General features: G+C 43.8%; 1 protein-coding gene across 5 annotated transcripts in view; it reads left to right on the top strand.

The window, feature by feature from the left end:
• Positions 1 to 14,109, top strand: part of FRMD4A (FERM domain containing 4A) — a 391,047-nt gene that overhangs the window by 329,358 nt on the left and 47,580 nt on the right. For all 5 annotated transcript variants that reach the window (XM_074573322.1, XM_074573323.1, XM_074573326.1 and 2 more), the window contains 3 exons: positions 1,957 to 2,022; positions 2,232 to 2,289; positions 4,084 to 4,170. In XM_074573322.1, the coding sequence (XP_074429423.1) occupies positions 1,957 to 2,022; positions 2,232 to 2,289; positions 4,084 to 4,170 (211 nt within the window). The remainder of the gene's footprint in view (positions 1 to 1,956; positions 2,023 to 2,231; positions 2,290 to 4,083; positions 4,171 to 14,109) is intronic.

The following is a 14,109-nucleotide window of genomic DNA, read 5'->3' as shown; positions in this document are numbered from 1 at the left end:
CACAGTGCGGTTTGTCCTCCTTGAGATGTCACAGAACAGAACATCCTGTGTGTGATGTCACAGCAGGTTCTGTTGTGGCCTCTCTACCTGTGACATCACTCAGGGCATTTTGAAGGCTGTGCCCAGCAGGGGCAGGGAAACTTCATTCTAAAAGAGATTCTGGCTCCACGCAGATCTCTCTGGCACAAGGATGCGTATGGGGAAGGCAGCAATGAGAAGACACACTCGTGTTAGCAGGGCTAGTGAAACACTTTGCAGTTTTCCACCAAAGTCCCCATGGGCATCTCTAAGCAGCTGTGGTGAGGTCATCTTCCAGACCATCTCACATTGCTGTGCTCCTTCACACTGTCTAGCAATAAAAATAGCTTCAGTTCTGCTTGGGGAAGGATTACCACATGGTGGACAACTGGGTGGCTGCCTTTAAAGTCCCCATTAGGGACCCCAGCTGGCCCTAGGAAATGCAGGGAGGGAGGAATGCCAGTTCACATTGGACTGAACCGCATGCAGCATGATGGCATTAGATAGATAGACACTTGGTACTGCTGAAAGCTTATGCAGTGCCAGGTGGGAAGGGGACAAACGTGGCATAAAGTTTAGGTTGCCTTCCTCTTGGACTGGCAAAGTCTGTACAGTGTCTTGAGGGGACTCAACAGATTCCTTATCCTTGGTGTTGCAACATAAAGAGCAAGAGATTGGGTTTAAACCTGAGGACTTGAGTATTCTGTCATGCCAATGGAACAGAGCTGGTCCTGTGGGCATTACATTGCTGGAAGTCAAAGAATCAAAATCAGACCTGTCTGAAAGTATCAGGCTTGGAGGCTGTGGTGACTTGCATGGCCGTAGATTGAGAGGAATGCTATTGAAATCAAATGAGAGAGCTGTGAACCTTCAAAAGGAGGTCATTGGCTTATAGTTTGCCATGCTGTGACCTTGCTAGCACAGCTGATAGCACAGCACGGTCAAATAGCTCTGGTTCTGTGCTCTCCTGCTACCCACTCACTGGACAAGAAGGAATGAGGTTCTTTAAAAGTGAATTTACAAATGTCTCTCAGTCTGTCATTTGGGTCATGCTGATCTGCTCTTGGATGATACATCTCTCATCTCCACCGTGTATAGGCGAATGTCTCAACATGCATTTTTCAAACACGCCCAGAACTGTTCTCTGCATCCATCTATACCATGAAACTGTCTTAGTCTCCAAAGCACTGTTAGGAATGGGCCCGGCCCATGCTAACTCCCAGTGCATAGCCAGGAGTTGCTGGGGGAGTGCAAGTTAATATAACCCAAAAGTATACAAAGGCACATCAGTACTTTAACAGTAAAGGGACCCAAGTTTGAGTGTGTTGGAAACATTCCCTACCACAGTTTAACCTGCCGTTATGGACATTGCCTCTGTGTACACTAGGAATTTAACTCCTCGCCAAGGGAGATTTCTCCAGAGTGCTTCCACTAGTGCTCCTGTACGTGGTTTTGTGCAGTTGCAATGAGGAGAATTTGTGAGGCTTAACGCTATTACTGGCCACCAATTTCCGAAAGCTTTGCTAGCTTTTAGAGAACTTGATGGACCTGAAAAGAAGTTGCACTAGCTAGGGCAAAGCAAAGCTCGAGCAGCTCCACAATGCTTCTGTTTGCCACACAATGTAATATCATGGGTATCGTTCGTAGATAAGGAAAGTAATGCGGAGAGGGAAAAGTCTGTACACGTAGATACTGTATTTGTGAGTAAAAAGGTTGTTCGAGAAAGCCAACTCCTAGAAAACCATTTTTATTCTCAGTCTGTGAGCCCCCCTTGTTTGCCCTGGGCTGCATCAAACCCTCTCATCTAACACTTTTGCTTGGCATCTTTTGATTCCCTCAGTCGGTAGCTGTGTTAACAGAAGTACCTCTTTACCTTTTGGCAAGATTCTTAGTCATGATACTCCCGTTATGTAAAACATCTCATTTCTTCCTTTCCAGTGAGGATCGAGTCATTGAATATTACAAGAAACTAAATGGTCAGACAAGAGGTCAAGCAATTGTGAAGTAAGTGAAATGAGTGACTTCTTGTGACCTTTGTTTTGTCAGGAAATATTTATACTGGACTGTAAATACAGTGTATAACTATGTCTCCGATCTCATCTAATGCTTTATTTTTAATTATTTCTGTACTTATTTATTTATTTATTTAAGCATTTTTCCCAGATCATCCTCTCAGCTTCTCAGACGTTATTCTCTTATGTGTTGTTTTGCAGTTACATGAGCATTGTAGAATCCCTCCCAACATATGGAGTGCATTATTATGCAGTAAAGGTACGTGCTACAAAAAAGGTCATTTATTGAATTAAACTGTTGTTGGAGAGGAGGGAGAGAGGTACAAATAACCATCCTGCTTTCGGAATACAATACACTGCTACTAAAGTCTTGTTTCACTTCCTGTGATAGGATAAACTTATTTCAACTGTGTAGTGAATGTTTGGTAAATACAGCTCCAAAGAGGAAAATCCTGTTGTTGGAGATAAAACTTTTGAAGTCCTATTGTGCTGGAGATGTTCAGCCCACAAGCAGCGGTGAGCTCTGGTGATGCCAGTGAACCAGCACCAAAGGGACAAGCCAGCCACGTCGCTGGCAGACTTGATGCTTTGCTCCTTTTCGTAGTTCCAGGAGGTCATACTTTTCCCAGCTGGCAGATCCATGAGCAACTAACTAGGGCCAGCCATAACCTGCAGATTGCAGCTCCCTTCACTTGAGATATACGTAGATGGATACAGATATAGCATGTCTTTTTAGTGCCAAATCATTGTCCCACACTCTAGACATAACACATCCCCCTCCCCAAACAGCTCTCCATTTATAACTATGTGGGTTTCATTCAGGTATTCATGAAATCCCTCATTTCTTTTGTCTAATGATTTATCTTCCAGTCTCATATTATTACTTCCCCATCTGACCAGCTGTGTAGGGTTGTTATTTTTTTTAAAGTAGAGAAATCAATAAACAAATAAAGCAAGCTAGATTCACACTCCCCAGAGCATATTCCCTCATTTATCACCCCTGAAGTTTTGATGCATTTCATCATTATCTCTCTGCATAGATCATATGGTTTTTCATACATCTGTAATGTCTTGCACACATGGGTACCATAAAACCACAAATATACCTGACAGTACCTGTCTTGGGCAGATGCATTTCTAGTCTACTCCTGCTAATGTGCATGGCATTTTGTGAAAAGCATTGGCCTCACCTTTTGCCAGAGGGCAGGATCCCTCCAGCACCCTTTGCATCCAGATCTCTTGGATTACTCTACACCAAAAAAGATCCGGTGGACTGGGCTGGGTGTTCAAGCCTGCAAATACTTGAGAGCTATTCCAGTGAACTCCTCAGGATCAATAAGTACCAGTGAGCAGCAATGAGGCAGCAAATATTGCACGTAATAGGTTTTGCTTCTGCCTGATGTGGGGGTTTTGGTTTTGCTGCGTTTTACCCTGCCATTCTCTATCACATTAACAGAACAGATGTAATTTCATTGAGGACTCCAGTTCAGTAAATTGCAAAGAGGCTGGTATCAGATATCAGCCATTACTCCATAAGGCCATTTTATTGCACACTCAGACACAAAGCAGTTGGGTCCGAGCCTGTCAGACCTTATCACTTGGTAGCTCTCAGATCCCATTACTGCTGCATTTTCAAGATTAATGCTAAAATCCCTCCACATAATTCAAGTCAGCTGGGTGATTCGCTTTCCTTCCTCTCCACTCTCTGAGAGTTCAGACTGAATAATTTTCAGGGAAGAAAAGGAGGATGCACCACTGCACAAGGGACCCATGTCAAGCCTCCCCGCCTCCCCCGGCGGCATTTTGAGTAACTTGACCACAGGTGATGCATTTTAAATGGTTTTATATGTTATAGCTAAAAGTGAAACAGGTCTCTCCTAAAACACCATGTGGCTTTGTGACTTCAGGGAATTTAGCAGGGGTAAATTTAACAGCACCCATGACATGCAAAGATAATTGCTTAGAAAAAAATCTTCACCTTGAATAACAACTTTGGGAATCTCCAGCATTTCCCCATCCTATTCAACATAACTCCCTCTCTTTTTTCTTCCAGGACAAGCAGGGAATTCCTTGGTGGTTAGGACTTAGCTACAAGGGGATTTTTCAGTATGACTACCATGACAAAGTGAAACCAAGAAAGGTGAGTGTTTACTTTTCTATCAAGGTCTGGGCTTGCCACACATGTTATAGCTTGATTTGAGGGTGTGATATATGCCAAATACTGGCATTGATTCCTGTGATTTTGAAGGCTGTTGTTCTCCCAAACTTGTATGAATGTCTGCAAAGAATTCGTGGACAAAAGGAGCTCTTAATTTATTAAGTGTTGTGATAGGTGGGGCGGGGGAGGGGAAATAAGCATTACTTAATCTTGCAATTTACGCTCCTTTTTTGCGCGGCTCATAAGACATGAATGAGAACTGAAGGACTGATCCTCTCAGGTGCTGGAGACTCCATCCCCACTGGCTATGACAGGATTGAGCGTGCTCAGCCAACTCTTGATTGTGTATTGTCAAGCCATAAATGATCCAAGAGACAGAGAGAAAAAGGGACAGGAAAGACAAAAAGAAAAAATTGCATGGTTTTACAAGGAGCAGCATTACATTTGCTAAGAAACAATTTTACTAACTGAAGAGTAAAGCTAACAGGAGAAGACGACTTTCATCACATGCCTAAAAAAAAAAAGCCATTAAAAAGTTTTCGCCCAGTATCTGTTTTCTTTAGGAGCTTTACTTTGAAACAGTTCACAAATCAAGGCAGGGTGTGCATAGATCTAATCACTAGACCTCGGTCAGTGATGATTAGCCATACTGGTCTCTTTATTACTATTTTTAGTGAGGCTTTTAGTGTATCTGAAAATCGGGATTTGTCTCAGTCCTTCCAAATTGCCTTTGAGAAATCCAGCTAAGGAACGTCCTGTTCATTTGGAGTGAGGGAGTAGGAAGGTTCTGATTCCCTGAGCTCATTCTACTAGGCGGACCCATGTGTTCTGATTTTCCTACTTAGGATGCCATCTAATAGAAAAATGCTCATGTCTGAGCACATGCCCTGCAGGTGGGCACGCACGGTCTGTTAGCAACCGTATTTGTACCGCAAGCCCATGGAGATACCAGGAGGTGAGGTTTCAGGCTTGCTTCCAGGCTGCAGAACTGGATAATTTGGAGCAACTAGGCAGCTCTTCTATGGATGCAAATGCCTCCACACTGAATTCATGTACTGCATTTCTCATTTGCCTTTGTGCCAAGGTCCTCCCTCCCTTTCTTTCACCTCCTCTGATCCCATCCAAGTTGGACATTATCTGGTGCTCACAGATAGCATTTTCTATTAAAATAAACTAGAATCAAGGTTTTGGTATAAAACAGAACTGCTAAGGAGGCAGCAGGAGATAATAGGTGCATTGATTAGTCTTTTATTCACTGAAGGCTATTAATGGGGCTGTTTATTCATTGAAGAAAAGGATGAGGGGAGCAAGGGAGTTTCCACAGAGCATCTGTTCTCTAAAGACGTATCTATTTGGGATCAATCATTACCTGCAGGGCAAGCCATACTCACACATGATAGTTTAAAACATGCCTAGGCTAGGTGTTTGCACCCACATATCTCCTTTAGTGCCAACCCCCCAGGGCAGACATGTCCTTAAAACATGCCTTCAGAAATCGGTCTTAGTGACAGAAACATTTATTTGGAAGAAAACAGCACCCTGCCATGACCGGGACTCAGCTAGTCGCAAGCTATAGCAATTTTTATCAACCCTGGTGGGATGTGAGTGTTGGTGGAGAGCATCAGAGGAAAGAAAAAAAGAGGTCAGGTACTCTGGCTGCATGAGAGGAGACAACTGTTTCCACCAGAAGAGTCAAGCCTCCTTTCTTAGCTTCTCTACTTTCTCGTCTTCTCAGCCGCTGAGGGTGATCTTGTCTGTAGCATTAGTTTTAGACCTTGATAACATCTTGGCCAGCCTCCCTGTGTCCCCACTAACCTACCTCCAGCCCTCCCTAGAATCAGGCACTGTAGGCATATCCTACCCTTTTTCTGCGAGTGTAATCCTAAAAAAATAAGGTGCCAGTTTTCTCTTTATTGGGAATTACTTTTTTTTTTCTCTCCGCACATTATGTACAAAATCCAGGAGACCCAAAACAATGCTGCTGCCTTATGTACCAACCACTGAGGACTTCTGTGGCTTAGCAGAAGTGGTCATAAATCTGTGAGGGAAGGTTGAGTGGGAAGGGAGAGCAGGAATTTCCGGGCTAGAATTTGTCCATTGCCACAATCCAGAGACCACAGCAGTGAAAAGACAGCCTAGATGAGCATTTCTCTGTTACATGATGCAAGCCCCATCTGTTGTCAGGGCTATTCCAGAATGCACAGCGTAAATCAGGGACAGGACTTCGATAGGGTGGCTGAGGCTTCATTATTTCTCCATCGTATGCTTTTACCCTCTGTAGAGCAAGTAAAAAGACTTCTTATCCTACACAGGTGGTAAAACCCCTCTGGCAAGTGCAGCTCAACTCCCTCAATGAGGTGCAATGTTTAATCCTCTGCTAATTAGATTGTAAAATTGCACTTGATAACCCTGGTATCTGGGAGCTTACCATAGTATCTGATTCATTTCACTATACCAGCATGGGCCAGTTCAAGTCTTTGCTGTGCAAAGGGGAGGGGTAAACCTTAGTGAACTTTCTGCAAGGTAAAATTAGAGGGGGAGGGGGAAAGAGATTATGTCTTTTCTGATCTCTATTATTTTGTTCCTGCACATTGACAATGCCAGAAACAAATTGAAAAATTACAATGGAAAAATAAATCTCCCTGGAAAAAACACAAGCAGAAAATTGTAGCAAGAAACCAGCTGAAACCAAGACATTTATATTAAATGCATATAAAAACCTTGCTTGTCTTATAAGGGAGATTGTAATGTTTTCCTATTATGTCATCCTAGATAGATTTCCATGCTTATTGTGTTTGCAAGTAAAACTGTAACCCACACTAAGCAGCTGAGCCTATCTCAGGCGATCCCATTAGCAGTCAGTCAAAACCACGTTTTTATTAAATTGCTGTAGTAAATCGGCCATGTGTCTCTAGAAAACTAACTAGGTTTGTCAGCAAGTTGGATGAGTCTGGAGAGGAGAACTGAGGCTGACGCAAGGCCAGAACTTGATCTTGCTTGCGCTATTCTCACTCAGGCATAAGTCCTCCAGTGTTACTGGGGATGCAGCTGAGATGGGTATCTGGCACCTAGTCGGAGGTGGTTCAGATGGGAATGCAGGGCTATTAAACTGGAATGCAGCTTGCAATGGACTGCAGAGCCTAATGTGACTCTGTGCTTCTATTTTTATGTTCCCTCTTGCCTATGCTTGAATTCTGTGGAAGCCCTGAAGCTACCCAAAGCCATCACTTTGAGGCTTATCGTTCTCCTTCCTGTTTTTCTCCTGTATGTTCAGGGGCTAGCTCACAGACTCAGCAAGCCCTGCCAAAGGCTTCCTCTTGAATGTTGCCTGATTGAACTCGGATTTAGTCGGTATCAGTTATGATCTGATAGTGTTCATTCTTAGGTATTAAATAAATGCAAAAGTTTCGGTATACTTCACTAAATCCATCACTGCAGCTGAACAAGAAGAAGGGAGTATCAAGTGTCGACAGATAGCTGCTGTCCTGCTAACCATATGCTGAGGCCTTCTGAAAGTTTAGTAGTGGCTTGCAGTCATTTTTGTAGCAGCAGTGCACAGCATCCAGGAGGGGCAGAATCCATCTCCCTCTAAGTTAGTTATGGCTTAGCTTCTACGAACCCTTCCTTGTGAAGAGAAAAGGCCCTTCACGGCTCAGTGTGCCTTGAAAAAGCACATCAAAAAGGAGCCACTGGGCTCTACCCATCTTGGGTCAGCACCATCAAATATTCATGATAAACCAAAGCAAATTCTCTGGAGCCAGGTCTTCAGATAGGATGTGCCGGCACCACTCTCCCACAAGTCGCTAAGGCTGTAGTGACGAAAACCATCGTTTTCAGAGAAGGGTCATTAGGGTCCTTTTTTGCTTACATTGCAGGGCAATTGGAAAGGAAGAGCAAGGCACTGCAGCCCCCCTGTGTGCCTGTATTGTCTGTGAGTGGTGGTTGTTCATTTTAACCAGCAGGTAGGGATGTAACTCCACTCCATCCCAAGAGACCTGGAGGTGAAGTGGAAGCGGCGTAGCCTGGAGCTGTGAGACCGGCATGCTGAAGCAGTTGTAGTAGCACTAGGCATGTCTGTTGTTTTAGTGAGATATTCCCACTGATTTAAGAGCCCAAAGGCATCTTTCAGTGCACACAGCTTAACAGTTAGTAAACAATTAACTCCAAGCTGAAGAGTGAATGATTAACAAAGTCAGCCAAAGGACTTCCATATGGCCAATAAACAGAGAAATGGTTTAACTTACCACCAAAAATAAAATGACCTTAAAGGAGAGTCTGGTAGCGTTTGGTTCCTTTGCAAGAAATACCACTATATAGTGTTATCCCCTTTTCTTCCACAGAAGGCTAGTGGCAACGAAAACTTAAGGTGAGCCTTTTTTCTCAGACTCATAAACATTATTAGAGTTTGCATTCTCTGGTTTACTGAAGAGAACCCAAGGGGAATAAAGACTTTTGGAAACAAGATAAAATGTGAGGCATCCCAAAATTCAGCTATGAATGCAGCTTGACAAAGATTTTCCTTGTGACAGCCAAACATCAGTTTCTGCCATTTCTTCCCAGTGTTATCCTTTCTCCGAGATGAAATGAAGCATGCTATGAAAATATTCTGTCCCCTGCCATAAGGTCTCCACAACGCTCTATGGATTCTCATTACAGCAGAATTTAATTTGTAGTTTTGTTGTGAATCCAAAGCAATGGTAATGGATTGACTTCCCATTTAAACATGCAAAAACAAGAGCTGAGTTGGATCCATCCTACCAAGCAATACAAAGCACAAATAAAATCAGTAGCTTTAAGTGTCTGATCAGAGAGAAATCACCTGCTTGTCGACAGCATGAGCAAAGTAATCAGCACATTAATTGTGTCCAGAAAGATTGCTGTGTGATGTCACTTGGCCTTTTCTAAACAGCAAGAGATAGAGTGAACTTTCCCAATTCCAGAGGCAAAATGAGATATTTACACAGGAGGAGCAATAGCCTAATTAAGAGCTGCTTTATTGCAGAACAAATAGAGATCCTCTCTGCTTTAGGGCATAGTGAAGCATTGTCAAGTCAGTAATTGCATTGATGGAGTGGTTAAACTTGTGCTTCCTGTGGTGAAGGAATGACAGACCAGTAACTTAAAAAAACATAAAATAGGGATTGATGTGAAATGTACAGAAACTAGTGAACGATGGGGAGGAGGAAGCTGACAAATTGGTCTCTATCCTGACTGATCATAGAACATTGGGACAGTCAAAAAGGCAAAAGAAACATGAAATTCAAATCAGTTACAGGGAGCCCAATTCACTTTGCATAACTCCTTGCCACATGATACAATAGAGGTCAAGAGCTTAGAAGGGCTGAAGACAGGACTAAAAGTGTGACCCTCCATTCAGAGTTTTAACATTGAATTGGTTGGTTTTGAACAGGATTTTGGGAAGGGTTATAAACCCTCATGTTCAAGGAGGGTGTTTGATTTGGCAGCAAGTTGGTCTCTCTTGTCAGAGGTACAGAGCATGCGTAACGCTCCTCTCACTGGCATGCCACTGAGCCACAGGGTGTATTCAGAAAGGGACAGCCTTGCTCTAGAGCATCCAGAATCAATGGGGGTCAGAGGCAACGTATTGAACTTGTCCCTAATTGGGCTCTTCTTGGAACGGCATCATTTCCTAAGACCTTTGCAAACATCTTTGCATTGCAGACAGGGATAAAAGATTTCAAATTTACAAATGATACAAGAGGAGCAGAAAATATTTCCAGGAAATATTGGTTTAAAAGCTAGTGGAGTCTCAGTGGCATTGCTGTGATAAATTATTCACTGTGATTAGTTGACTGTTAAGGACTACCTGCTGACTCCTTCTGCTCAGCACTTTTATTTCTCTTCCCGTTGCTGATCCTTCATGCTTTTTGGATTATGGACTTGGCTGTAAACTGAACCAGTCTTCAGGTCATGGCGGGTTCAACTCATTTTATAGTGCAGTAATTCAGTCTTGGTTTAGTGTTTGGAAATGCGGAGCACTGGAGGAGGGAGACATATATAAAGTGAGGTTCCTTACCATGCCGTTTCTTCTCATAGAGAGGGGTTGCTCACCCCATTTTGTTCCACATCAAAATGTAAGACACAGACCTGCGACTTTTGAAGAGCAGCCATAGTTTAAGACCTTCCCCTGCTGAAATGTCTTGTTCCATCCTTGTTAGACAGGAGACTGTGTTCTCACTAGCACCTTTTTTGCTCCTGCTGGCCCTCGATTTGGGATATCTACCATCCAGCAGCAAGCTCTTCCCCTTTCAGCACCCACTACTCCATGCCTTACCACTGCATTTCACTGTGCCAAAAAGCTGCCAAGAGCACTGGGAGATGAATAAATCAGATCAGAGCACATTGGGCTGGAAAGCAGGATTTTGTCCCTGACACTGAGGATATCCACAGGATTTGGCCGGACATGCCACTAGGCTGTCATTCAGTGAACATTTCTTTTGGCAGCAGTACCAGCTGAAGTGGCCTTCACCACCCTCCTCCCCCATCGCAATCCTGCCACCACCGCTCATTTCCTCCCCTGGGCCCCTTCCTCAGTCACACTGGTGTAATTGTGTGGCCGGGAAGGAAACTGCTCCAGAGAAGGGATCAGAGCTCAGCATAATCCAGCCAAAAAAGCAGTTGCTTTTAACCTCGGTCAGTTCCCAATCCCATTCAGCATCTGGCCCACAATCAGTATCCCACAGGAGCTGGGTATGGGTGCAGGCTGTATAAATCACGGCAGCCAGGGAAAGAAACTGCCATCAACCTACACAATAACTTTATGGAGCGAGACAAGGACTCCATAGCTCGGAACAAGATGGAAGGAATTTGGCTGCATGGAATTTGCCGTGGTTGAACCAGGATGAATTAACAGTTAGATGTAGGTCATCACCACCACTTTTTCTCATATAAGCTGGTAAAAGTTGGCTTCAGTGTCTCTCCCAAACAGGGCTGATCTCAGACCACTAAGCAGATTGTCTAGGCAAAGCAACTGTTTAAAATCATAGAATAGTCATGCTCTGTTTCCATTATCAAGGTAAATAAGTAGCTTGATCAACTATAATGCTTGTAAACGCTAATACATAGTCTAAGGCACTGCTGTTTTATAAGGAAACCAGCACTATTTTGGTGGTTTAGTGTGTGTGTACTGTGGTGATACCGTCAGGCATACAGTCCCCAGGGTTTTCTGTAAGCATTTACATTCACAAAGGCTACGGCATGACGTCCCATCCCCTGATCCAGCCAAGTCAAGCCCATGGCTACTATTAAATATAGGAGTAGTCCCATCAAAGTAAAACTCCCTTGCTCTAAGTGCTTTGTCGTATTCAGGTCTTAAAGAGTAATTCTCTATAAAAGCAGCAGCCAAGTCTTAAATGATTCTGCAGCGCACAGCAGGAACTTCAACAAGATGCAAGGACAAATCACTCCGACAGCACAAAGTGAAATAAATTGGACCTCAACGCCCTGGAGTTAGGGTGGAGATCTGGAGAGAGACTGAAACCTCCTCGAGCACTTGTGCTTGGCTCTGAAGTGGTAGCAGGCTCCCCGCATGCCCCACCCTTCTCAAATGCTGTCTCTTAGCTCACCAGGACTCACTACTCCAAAGGCCTGGGCATTTTTATCACCAGATGGAGCCAGGCAGGGGCCCAGTTCTTCAGTGGCTACAAACATGAGGCATCTTTAAGTCAGTGGCCTGGGCAGGAGACTCAGAAGGTCAGGCATTGCAGCCCATTGCCATGGACACGGGATTGCTGCTGTTGTGGCACCCCATATGCAGATACTCTGCATCACAGGAGTGGTTTTAGTCACACAACCTAATATGTATGTGCACCGTCATAGCATGACTGGTGTGGGATGGGATGGCAGTTCCCGTATTTTGGTTCCAAGATAGATGTACTTTAGTCATGCCACTAGTGAAGACAAAAGGATCCTTAGGAAAGAGAGTAGCAGGGATGGTTTGTGGGTGGCATAAATCATTCTAGGGTGCCACAGATGATTCATAGTCTATAGGCTGGGCATCCTTTATCTAATACATAGTATATTATGTCAGAAAGAAGAGATCTTCAATGCAGAAAGATCTAGTCACTTTGATTTACTTGCAGAGGATAAAAGGAAGAAAATTCGACTTACAAGAATCAGGAAAAGTGCTCTGTAGGTCTATTGATTTAGACACACCCAGCATGGTGACAGCAATGCAGTATCTAACAGCATCTACCAGATATATGTGTACGGCGAAGGTGGATTTGGTTGTATATAAAGTCAAAGCCTGATCTCCCAGTCTGTATACAGTTATAGCCACAAATATCAAGTTGCATTAGTAGACAAATAATGCTTTGTCCAAAGAGCGGCTCTTCCCTTTGTGATCTGATGCTTTGCTGTCTCTCTGAGCCAATAAAGCACTTTGAAATTTAATAGGGAATTGTCTCTCCATAATGGAAATTAATGCAGAGTGGTGATTATATAGATCTAGAAACAATTTCTGTTTGGTCAAGCCAGAAATGTTTGCCGGATTGGTGTGGTCCCATGAGAACAGCACATGGCAAAAGGGATCTCAAATTGGACCAGAAATTGTTTGTCTGTTTGGCAAAAAAAGAGTCCTGAAGCCTGAGGGGAAGAAGTAATTAGACAGTGAGCTGGGATTGCTGACAGACCACTGAAAGTCCCACTTAGCCAAGTCACTCTCTCATTCCATGGGGGAAGGGAGGACGGCAAGCCTCTGGGAAGATCATTGGTGGGGTTGTTTCCCACATCAAATCACACAGGAAACCTTTTAATTTTTTGGGTTTGGAAGTGAAAGAAAAAGAAAATACTCCAAACTAATAGAAATACAGGAATGAATGGAAGTGTGGCAGGATGGAGGGCTAAGTTACGGTGCAGCAGCATCCCCATCTCATGACCTGGGGGCACCCTCAGCAATGGGTCACGCTAATTCACAGGTGACGGCCCACGGAAATCTCTTGGTAAATCTGCCCCTAAAACAAGAGTCCGTTTGTTTGAGCTGAGATGGTGCTGTTCTGCCTGGACCAAATCCTTCCTCATTCACTCTAACTAGTTTGACAGAGGTATGATTGATGGAAGCAGGGTTGGCTTGAGGCAGAACACAAATCCATGCCCGGAAACCATGGCCCCACTGAAATCACTGGGACAAAACTGCCATTGACTTCACTGGAGCTGTGATTTTCATAGAGTTTTAAGGCCGAAAAGGAACCGCCCATAACCTCCACCCTGACCTCCTGCATAACTCGGCCCCTAGAATTTTGCTTGCTGGTTTGTTCAGTGGAGGGAATTACATTTCCAAGGAGGAATTTTTTGGTTATGTTTGTTTTGTCTTTAAACTGCAAAACAAAAGACTTGGGAGTTTGGAGCTGCGCTCATGCAAGTTCTGTGAAAATACTGCCATTGTTTAGTTCCATTGTTTAGTACCAGTTTTAGTATCAGGATCTCATCCAGTGTTGGCTCTTGCCCATCGCGTAGGCGAGGGAAGGGGTTGCATTTGGGCAGTTTGAAATGTGCCACGTTATTTCCCTGCCTTTCCTAGAAGCCTTTCAGAGCATCCAGTCTGGGTGGTAGCGTATGCATTTGGAGGGATGATTGTTCCTTCTGCATAGTATGATTTAACAAGCCATTAATCATCTAAAAAGCTGCAAGCCTTGAAGGACTGGGAGACGCCATATAGGTCAATAAGTCCAACAGCAATTACAGTTGGTCACTTATTAGATGCTTAGAATCAAAGAAAAATACAGGTCAAAAAAGACTCTGGAGGTCTCTAGCTCAACCTCCTGCTCAAAGTTGGGCCAACTTCAAAGTTCGATCAGGTTACTCACGGACCTAGTGTTTGACCAGCTTCACTGATTGTTTTGGTTTGGGGGTTTTTTATATATATCTAGTCAGAATTGCCCTTGCTGCAATCCTGCAACCTGT

The sequence above is a fragment of the Larus michahellis genome, chromosome 1 (assembly GCF_964199755.1).
Source record: "Larus michahellis chromosome 1, bLarMic1.1, whole genome shotgun sequence".
In the NCBI taxonomy this organism is placed as follows: domain Eukaryota; kingdom Metazoa; phylum Chordata; class Aves; order Charadriiformes; family Laridae; genus Larus; species Larus michahellis.
Note: the sequence above shows the minus strand (reverse complement) of the source record. Positions and strands in the feature narration are given on the sequence as shown.